Raw genomic sequence first — 10,899 nt, 5'->3', positions numbered from 1 at the left:
GGGAGTCACCATGGAAGTATAGAAGACATCCATGAGGGACAAGAGGAAGAGGAAGAAGTACATGGGTTGCTGGAAGAGGGGGCTGCCTCTGACGGTGATGAGGATGAGGAAATTTCCCAAGAGGGTAATGCAATGTAACAGGAAAGGAACAGTCCAAAGCAGAATATCTACAAATTTCTGTCCCTGGACAGACGTAAGAGAACAAATTCTGTGACACTGCTCCTGTTATTTTCCATCTTGTGAATGTGGAATATTTATCTGTAATGATTGAAAAAGGAAATATCAGAAATAATATGTACAAAGTCGGAATAGTTTTTATTATACTTGATTTCTCACCTAAGCCTAAAAGCCAAACTGCAGCAGATGACATATAGGCAAAACTGGGAGCTTTCAAATCAAAATTTTCATAACCTCCCTATTCAACACATCTGTCCTTCGAGTGACATCATTCTGCAAAATGAGACCCATTCAAATCCCGTACTTAGGAAAAAATACCACGGAAATTAATGGCCAATGTCTTTTAGATGAATATAAAAGTCTCAGGTGCCTTACCTAATTCTATTAGTTGTAGCCAGCTGAAACAAAACATTTTTGGCTCATTTGAAGCAATTCGCATTTTAATTGGGAAGTAATTACATACTGATATATAAATTATCTTGTTCTGTCACTGGTAGACTTCAGAGGAGTTTATATGCTTGGGGATTCCGTTAAAATAGAAGCATTGCATTTTGTGTTTACAATTCTCTCTTTGTACATAGCTGACTGACTTTGGGCATAACAAAAAAAAAGGGTGATTGATATTGTTTCAAATGTTTTGGTTCTTTTCTGACAAAGTCTGAGAATAGTGTACACAAGATACCAAACTAACATAGAAAGGGGTTAGTTCAAACCCCAAAACGTGATTTTGGTCCTGATGACTTGCCTAGCAAAATATACAGTTTACAGTCTACTGTGCTATAATCAGTATATATATATATATATATACGACATTCAAGGATCTTGTGACAATTTCCCAGCAGATAAATGCTAGAATGAATGGAATTTTATCCCAAGGGAATATATCTCTTATCCAAGAAAGCACATCAGTGCTTGACAAGGAAATACTCAGTTGCACTCAAACACAAAAGTCATTGTGGACAGGGAATGTCACTGCTTATTGTTGTATTGTACCTTCCAAAACGCTTAGTGCAGTGCTCTGTACAGAGTAAGTGTTTAATAAATAAGATTTAACGAATGAACAAAACCCATTTTTTAAATAGACAATGCCTAGAACTAGAAGACAAAAAGTAATCCATCTTACTGAAGGATTTCTCGGTGGTTCTCTGGTCAGTTTGCCAGTTCCTTTCTTGGGAAACATTAAAGGTTTTCAGGGCTACATAGAAAGCACTGCTGGATTGTTCACTTGCTTAAAAAAATGAAGCACTTACATAGAAGTAACTTCTTAGCAACTGGAGTTCCCGAGTATGAAGCAGCTTCCAGTTTTCATAAGAGAGATAGGTAAAAATTCTCTCTGACCTTTTTCTTCATCCCGTTAGGTCTGAGCATAAAAAACACTCAATGAGACTACGCCGGTAGCTCCCATCCTTGATTGTGCTAATGCTCAGAGCAGAATCAGTCTTGGGACAATCTTTGTTGAATAGACTTCATATATTGAAAGGCACTTTAAGGTCCAGATAATAACTTCCTGGGAAGACTCCAGGGAGAGAGTCTGGAAACTTGCCCCATTTGTAATGATATTTGATAAGCTCTTACTATGTGACAGGCACTGTACTAAGCATTGGGACGATGGAAGCTAATCAGGTTGGTCACAGTTCTTGTCCTGCATGGGGCTCACAACATTAATTCCCATTTTACAAAAGAGGTGACCAAGGCACAGAAAAATTAAGTGACTTGTCCAAAGTTACATAGCTGACAAGTGATGGAGCTGGTATTAGAATCCACTTCCAGGCCCTTTCTCTATCCAGTAGTATCATAAAGCATTAGAACAAAAAAAACCAATAATAATAATAATTGTTGTATTTGTATGTGTAATAATAATAATGATGATGATAATGGTATGTGTTAAGCGCTTACAAAGCACTGTTCTAAGCATTGGGGAGGTTACAAGGTGATCAGGTTGTCCCACGGGGTGGCTCACAGTTTTAATCCCCATTTTACAGATAAGGCAACTGAGGCCCAGAGAAGTTAAGTGACTTGCCCAAAGTCACACAGCTGACAGTTGGCAGAGCCAGGATTTCAACCCATGACCTCTGACTCTAAAGCCCGTGCTCTTTGCACTGAGCCACGCTGCTTCTTTATCAGAATCAAACAAGATAACAATAATAATAATTATTGTTGTATTTGTTAAGTATTTAGTCTATGCCAGTGCCTTTTGGGGGTTGGACCTAACTTGGGTGAATGTGCTGTCCATCCAGAAACTTTGTCTCAGGCTCTTAATTCCCATTTTAGTTAACTGTTTGACCTCTGCCACCGTTCTGTCTCAGTATTCTGTTTCTGAGCTCTGAGTGAGGTCAACTTATTATAAGGAGACATTTTCTTCCCTTGCCATTAGTCTTATATGTTGCCAACTTGTACTTCCCAAGCGCTTAGTACAGTACTCTGCACACAGTAAGTACTCAATAAATGCGATTGATTGATTGGTTGATTGATTATTGGAAATAGACATTGGGAACCACACAGTTAAAATCAGGCAAGTTCTGGGCAGGGAGCATTTGTGGAGTTGAGGAGTTAATTTCTTCAAAGATACCAAAGATCATCTTGGATTCTTTTCTCTCCAAGTTCCTGAAATACTATATTTTCTTTTGGTAAACACATCTGGAAGATAACAATAATAATAAGATAATAATAAGAGAAACAGCATGGCTCAATGGAAAGAGTATGGGCTTTGGAGTCAGCGGTCATGGGTTCAAATCCCATCTCCACCAATTGTCAGCTGTGTGACTTTGGGCAAGTCACTTCACTTCTCTTGGCCTCAGTTACCTCATCTGTAAAATGGGGATTAAGACTGTGAGCACCCCATGGGACAACCTGATCACCTTGTAACCTCCCCAGCGCTTAGAACAGTGCATTGCACATAGTAAGCGCTTAATAAATGCCACCATTATTATTATTATTAGTAGTAGAAGATGCAGAGTACCAAGGGAAATATATATCCAACCCAATTCTTCTCCTGCACCTAACTTCCCATCACAACTGACAGCACAGCTATCCTCCCCTTTTCTAATGCCTACAATTGTCCATGATTCCTCTCTTGCTCCCCATAGTCAGTCTATAGCCAAATCCTCCCTAAGAGAATCCTTCCTCCATATTCATTCATTCAATCGTATTTATTGAGCGTTTACTGTGTGCAGAGCACTGTACTAAGCGCTTGGGAAGTGCAAGTTGGCAACATATAGAGACGGTCCCTACCCAACAGTGAGCTCACAGTCTAGAAGGGGGAGACAGAGAACAAAACAAAACATATTAACAAAATAAAATAAATAGAATAGATATATACAATGAATAAATAAATAAATAGAGTAATAAATACGTACAAACATATATACATATATACAGGTGCTGTGGGGAAGGGAAGGAGGTAATGCAGGAGGGATGGAGAGGGGGAGGAGGGGGAGAGGAAGGAGGAGGCTCAGTCTGGGAAGGCCTTCTGGAGGAGGTGAGTTCTCAGTAGGGTCTTGAAGAGAGGAAGAGAGCTAGCTTGGCGGATGTAGGGAGGTTCCTCATGAGGTTCCATGAGGAAGGCAGGAAGAAAGCTGTAAGTAATGGGGTGGATGCAGGAGAGGTGAAAGCAAGGAATAGTGAGAATCAAACAATCATATTTATTGGGTGCTTACCTTGTACTGAGCACTTTACTAAGCAGGGTATAATATAAGAGAGTTGGTGGCCTTGTTCCCTGCCCACAAGGAACTTAGATTCTAGGGGGGAGGACAGACATTAGTATACATAAAAAAATTATGGATATATACACAAGTGTTGGAAGGCTGAGGGTGAGGTAAGTAAAAGTTGCAAATCCATGTGCAAGGGTGATGCAGAAATGAGAGGGAGTAGGGAAAATGAGGGTTTAGTCAAGGAAGGCCTCTTGCACAAGATATGAATTTAATAAGACTTGAAGGTGGAGAAAGTGGTGGTCTGTCGTATATAGAGAAGGAGTTAGGTCCATGCCCGAGGTAGGATGTGGGAGAGGGGTCAGTAGTGAGACAGATGAGATCAAAGTACAATAAATAGGTTGGTGTGAGAGGAACGAAGTGAGTGTGCTGGGCTCTAGTAGGAAATCAGGGAGGCAAGATAGAAGGGGACAAAGTTGTTGAGTGGTCTAAAGTCAATGGTAAGGAGGGTCTGTTTGATGCAAAGGTGAATGCGCAACCACTAGAGGTTCTCGAGGAGTGGTGAAACATGGATTGAATTGTTTTGTAGAAAAATTATCCAGGCAATGGAGTGAAGTATGGACTAGAGTGGAGAGAGGCAGGAGGAAGGGAGGTCAGCATGGAGTCTGATGCATTAATAAAGGAAGGATAGGATAAATGCTTGGATCAAGATATTAGCAGTTTGGATGGAGAAGAAAGGGCAAAATTTAACAATTTGAGAAGGTAGATCCTACAGGATTAGGTGACAGATTTAATATGTGGGTTGAATAAGAGAGATGAGTTGAGGAGGACAAATTTACAGCCCTGTGAGACAGAGAAGCAGCATGGCCTAGAATATAAAGCACAGGGCTGGGAATCAGAAGGATCTGGGTTCTATTCCTGGATATGCCACTTTTTCGCTGTGTGACCTTGGACAAGTCACTTAAGTTCTCTATGTCTCAGTTACCTCATCTGTAAAATAAGGTTAATGCCCCTGGGCATCCTTGAATACAATGGGAAGCAGCGGAAAGAGCATGGGTCTGGGAGTCAGAGGACCTGGGTTCTAACCCTGATTCCCCAACTATTTGCCTGCTGTGTGACCTTGGGCAAGTCACTTAACTTCTCTGGGCCTCAGTCTCCTCAACTGTAAAATGGGGATGAAATGTTCATTGCCCCTCCTATTTAGACTGTGGGCCCCATGTACGTGTCAGGGAACGTGTCTACCAACTCTGCTACACTGTACTCTCCCCAGTCCTTAGAATAGTGCTTGACACATACTAAGCACTTAACAATTACCAAAAAAAGGAGGTTTTACTTAATGAGCCTAACGCCTGGGCATCATACAAAGGTGGCCAACTAAAAACTTCACCTTGAGAGATGTTAATTATGGAAATGATAATGATGGCATTTGTTAAGCGCTTACTATGTGCCAAGCATTGTTCTAAGCACTGGGTGGGATACAAGGTAATCAGGTTATCCCACATGGGGCTCACAGTCTTAATCCCCACTTTACAGATCAGGTAATTGAGGCACAGAGAAGTTAAGTGACTTCCCCAAAGTCACACAGCTGAAAGTGGCAGAGCAGGGATTAGGACTCACGACTTCTGACTCCCACGCCCATGCTCTTTCCACTGAGCCATGCTGCTTCTCTGGACTGGTTGGTCAGTAGCGGTGTCTCCTGAATTTGGTGATGTGGTTCCTAATAACAACAATAATAATTGAATTTCGTGATTTGTACACCTTTACAGCAGAAACTAAAATTCATTCATTCATTCAATCATATTTATTGAACACTTACTGCATGCAGAGCACCGTACTAAGCACTTGGGATAGTATAATACAACAATAAATAGACACATTCCTTGCCCACAACGAGCTTACAGTCTGGGGAGGTGCGGGGACAGACATGAAAATAAATAAATAACTTACAGATATGCAGCGTGGCTCTGTGGAAAGAGCACAAGCTTGGGAGTCAGAGGTCAGGGGCTCTACTCCCGGCTCCACCACTTGTCTGCTGTGTGACCTTGGGCAAGTCACTTAACTTCTCTAAACCTCAGTGACCTCATCTGTAAAATGGGGATGAAGACGATGAGCCCCACGTGGGATAACCTGATCACCTTGTATCACCCCCAGAGCTCAAAACAGTGCTTCACACATAGTAAGCACTTAACAAATGCCACCATTATTATTATTACATAAGTGCTGTGGGGCTGGGAGGAGAAAAGACCAAAGAGAGCAGGTCAGGGTAACCCAGAAGGGTGTGGGAAAAGAGGAGAGGGAGGGGGGTTTAATCTGGGAAGGCCTCTTCGAGGAATTGGGCCTTCAATGAGGCTTTGAAGAGAGGGAGAGTAATTGTCTGTCAGATTTGAGGAGGGAGGGAGACAAAGGTAAATGAGACGTTACTCGTTCTGTTTTTATCCCAAGAATGCTTTCTTGTACCATACTTTCCTTATGGCAGTCTTCATTTCCAGATTTCTCAGGGTACAGATGAATGGATTCAGCATGGGAGCGACCACAGTATAAAGCACAGCAAACAGTTGATCCTCATTGATTGTGTTAGGAGGGAGAGTGTAGGTAGTGTTTGAGGAACAAAAAGATATAACTACAAAAGCAATGTGGGAGCTGCATGTGGAAAGAGCTCTGTTAACGACCTGAAGCTGAATACATTCTTAGGTTATATAGTAGGACAGCATAAGAAATTACCAAGACAATGAAAGTTACTAAAGACACCATCCCTGTATTGGCAACCACTAAAATGCAGTATGGGTGTCAGTACGGACCAGTTTCAGAAGGGGCTTGACATCACAGAAAAAGTGATCTAGCTGAATGAGTCCACAGAAGGATTATATGGCTACCATGAGAGTTTGGGCCAATGAATGCAGAAGAGATATGCCACAGGCGGCCAGGATTCATAGGTGGCATGTAAGCTTCTTCATGATTGTCATGTAGCATAGGGTCTTGCAGATAGCAATGTAACAGTCGTAAGCCAGTCCCACTAGAATGAAGATCTCACCCCCGCCAAAGAAATGCACAGCAAAAAGCTGAGACCTACAGTTCGTAAAATAAATTGTTTTGCTTCCAACAAGTAGGTTTCCGATCACTTGGGGAACGACGGTGGAGGTATAGCAGAGATCCATGGCAGACAACAGACTGAGAAAGAAATACATAGGCTGGTCTATCAGATGGCTACATCTGATGGTGATGAAAATGAAACAATTTTCCAACTATACTATAAGGTAACATGTTAAGAACAGGACAGAACACAGTGTTTGTACCTCCAGGTTTGGGGAAAATCCCATGAGAACAAGTTCAGTGACGTTGTTTTGTCCATGTGTTCAGTGAAATCAGTGAGGGTGCAGGAAAGCTTTAAATGATCTGAAAGAATACCAAGTATAGAATGTTAAGCAATTGTTTTCAATGTCCTATTCATGTAAATGATTCCTTACCTTAGAGGACCATGGTTCTAATCCCAGCTCTATCATATACCCGCTGTGTGACCTTGGGTAAGTCACTTCACTTCTCTGGGCCTCAGTTCCCTCATCTACAAAATGGGGATTCACTACCTGTTCTCCCTTCCGCTTAGACTATGAATCCCATGTGGGACCTGAGTATCTTGCACTTACCCCAGTGCTTAACACAGTTCCTAGCAAATAGTAAGTGCATAAGTACCACAATTACCATCATTAATTATTAATAGATAGATTATGTTAGAATATTTTCATTCCAATTCAGAACTTCAACTTGACTGCTGCACCATTTCTGCAAAGAGCAAAATCGAGAATGAAACAAAAATATTTCAACTACTAAATGTTGCAGGAGGAATCACTCCAGATACAAGAAGAGGTTTATCATACCAATCCCTTTCAGAAATGTTCACTTGATGAAGGGCCTGCAGAGTGAGGGAGTAAGATGACCCACAACTTCTGCATTTCAAGGAAGGTTGACCGGAGCATCTGTAGAAGTCAAGGGAGAAGATCTGACTTCCTGCCGACTGCTATCTTGGCTGCCTCCTCCCAGTCCTCTCCCCAAAACGTTCAACTCCTGGCAGCTGAGCTCCTCATCATCACTTTGGTCACTGCCCAATGATGCTGTAACATAGGTAGTTGGTTCCAATCAGCTTATCTCACCAATGGCCTAGGTAGGCAGCTGTGGCCCGGAGTATCCCAGTGGAATCTGCAGCCTTGAGTGGCTTTCCGCTGGCCAAGGAATTTGACAATGAATATTAGCGGGGCTTAGTGGATCGAGCACGGGCCTGGGATAATGGATGGCTGTAATGAGGTGGAGAAAGGGATGTATTCATTCATTCCATTATATTTATTGAGCACTTACTGTGTGTAGAGCACTGTGCTAAGTGCTTGGAAAGTACAAGTCGGCAACAGATAGAGAAAATCCCTACCCAGCAACGGGCTCACAGTCCAGAAGGGGTGACAGACAACAAAACAAAGAAGTAGACAGTCATCAGTAGCATCTAAATAGACAAGTAGAATTTTATATATATATATATATATATATAAAAGTATAAGTATAAAAGTATAAGTATATATATATAATAAAATAAGTAGAGTAATAAATATGATCAAATATACACAAGTGCTGTGGGGCAGGGAAGCGGGTTGAGCGGGGGTGGGGGGGAGTAGGTGCGATGGAGCTGGGAGGAGAAGCAGAGGAAAAGGGGCTAAGCCTGGGAAGACCTTCTGAAGGAGGTGAGCTCTCAGTAGGGTTTTGAAGAGGGGAAGAGAGCTAATTTGGTGGATGTGAGGAATGAAGGCACTCCAAGCCTTTCAGGCTGTATTAAATACAAGCATTGAGGTGGAGGAATCAATCAATCAATCAATCAATCAATCGTATTTATTGAGCGCTTACTATGTGCAGAGCACTGTACTAAGCGCTTGGGAAGTACAAATTGGCATCACATAGAGACAGTCCCTACCCAACAGTGGGCTCACAGTCTAATGTTTACAGTCCAATAAACAGTAAGAATTCTCGTTTCTCCTGAGCCTAGGAGAAAACCTGGGTTTATTGTACAGAGAAGAGGGTGGATAGAATAAGACATATACAGGAGAGGAAGAGAGGAGTTTTGGACATCCATTTCATTTTCCCTTCAAACACGGCTTCTAACAACACACCTTTATCATGGCCGTTTTCATCTCTCTGTTCCTCAGAGTATAGATGAGGGGGTTGAACATGGGGGCAATAATGGTGTAAAACAGAGCAAACACCTTAGCCTCGGAGAAGGTCTGGGCTGGCCGGAGGTAAATGAAGAAGGAAGGCAAGAAAGACAATGCCACCACAGTGATGTGGGAAGCATAGGTGGAGAGGGCTTTGCGACATCCTTCCAAAGAGGGGGTCCTCAGACTGGCTAAAATGGTGATGTAAGAAGAGATTAAGAATGTAAAAGTAACCACCGCAACTGTCCCTGTATTGCCGAGGACTAAAAATCCAGTCACATCAGTATCTGAGCAAGCCAGTTCCATTAGAGGGTAAATATCACAGAAATAGTGATCGATCTCATAAGGGCCACAGAAGGGCAAAAAAATTACAAGAAGCCACTGGACGATGGAATGGAGAAATCCTCCTCCCCAACACACTGCAATCCCTGTGGCACAGCGCTGCATGTTCATGATAACCACATAGTGCAAGGGTTTGTAGATGGCAACATAGCAATCGTAGGCCATCCCCACAAGGATGAAAATCTCAACCCCACCAAATAAGTGCATGGTAAAGAGTTGAATCATGCAGTCACAGAAGGAAATGGTTTTCGTCTCAGACAGCAAATCTCTGACCAGTTTGGGAGTCACCGTGGAAGTGTAGCAGAGGTCCATTAGAGACAAGTGGCAGAGGAAGAAGTACATGGGCTCCTTGATGAGGGAACTGCATCTGACAGTGATGAGGATGAGGAAATTCCCTAAAAGGATTGTAATGTAACAGGAGAGGAACAGCCCAAAGCAGAATATCTGCAAATTTCGGTCACTGGACAGTCCTAAGAGAACAAATTCTGTGACGTTGTTCCTCTTTTCCATTCTGGGAATGAGGAATATTTATCTGAAATGATTGCAAAATGAAAAACATTTAGAAAATTGCAGTGGTAATTTCATTATACATATAATTTAATATGGCATACAGTAGTGTTTATATGAGATCACTACAAGAGAAATTTTGTATCTTTGCTGAATGTACATCCCTTTAATTTCCAGTGAGATGATAAAAATATTTTTTTTAATTATTAAGCGCTTACCATGTGCCGGACACTGTGCTAAGTACCAGACTACTGGTTAATCAGAAAGGAAACATTTCTTCTCCCATATACGGCTCACAATCTAAGAAGTATGGAGAGTGGGAATCCTATCTCCATTTCATAGCTGAGAAAACTGGAGTACAACAAAAGTAGCCTGGAAAGAACAGGATCTGGGGAATCATGAGATTTGGATTTTAATTCCAGCTCTACCACCTCCCTACCGTGTGACCTTGTCCAAATTATTTACCATCTCTTTGCCTCAGCTTCCTCATCTGTAAAATGGGGATTAAATCCTTCCTCCGTCCTACTTACAATGAGAGTCCCAGATGGTACAGGGACTGTTCCTGGAATTATTATCTTGGATCTACCCCAGCGCTTAGTGCAGTGCTTTGCATATAGTATGGCCTTAACAAATACCACCATACAAATGATAGTGATAATAATTATCCTGCACCTATTATTGTATATTACACATGCCTACCAAATACCATTATATATCAAGCAATCAATCGTATTTATTGAGTGCTTAATGTTTGCAGAGCACTGTACTAAATTCTTTGGAGAGTACAATACTACTGAATTAGTAGACACATCCGCTGCCTATTATCAATAGTTATTATCAGATTGAGTGGTTCAAGATCACCCTGCAGTCCAGCAGTCCAGGGGCAGATCTGGGACTAAAATTAATGTCTCACTAGCAGTGCCATGATCTTCCCACTAGGCCATGGTGACCAAAAATAAATTTATTCCTCTGGAGATCATATGTTGAGAAGGTTTCAGAATTCCAACAATCTGATTTCCTGTCTGTAATAAAGTCCATCA

The 10,899-nt window shown here is 41.8% G+C and overlaps 1 protein-coding gene across 1 annotated transcript; it reads right to left on the bottom strand.

Annotated features, from left to right (window-relative positions):
• Positions 1-1,531: 1,531 nt before the first annotated feature.
• LOC119928871 (olfactory receptor 4P4-like) lies at positions 1,532-9,862 on the bottom strand. Its single transcript, XM_038747373.1, has 2 exons — positions 8,969-9,862; positions 1,532-1,537 (listed from the first exon to the last, which is right to left on the bottom strand). The coding sequence occupies exons 1-2, from the start codon at positions 9,860-9,862 to the stop codon at positions 1,532-1,534; spliced, it is 900 nt and encodes a 299-aa protein (XP_038603301.1).
• Positions 9,863-10,899: the final 1,037 nt, after the last annotated feature.

Source organism: Tachyglossus aculeatus, chromosome 5 (assembly GCF_015852505.1).
Source record: "Tachyglossus aculeatus isolate mTacAcu1 chromosome 5, mTacAcu1.pri, whole genome shotgun sequence".
Taxonomy (NCBI): domain Eukaryota; kingdom Metazoa; phylum Chordata; class Mammalia; order Monotremata; family Tachyglossidae; genus Tachyglossus; species Tachyglossus aculeatus.
Note: the sequence above shows the minus strand (reverse complement) of the source record. Positions and strands in the feature narration are given on the sequence as shown.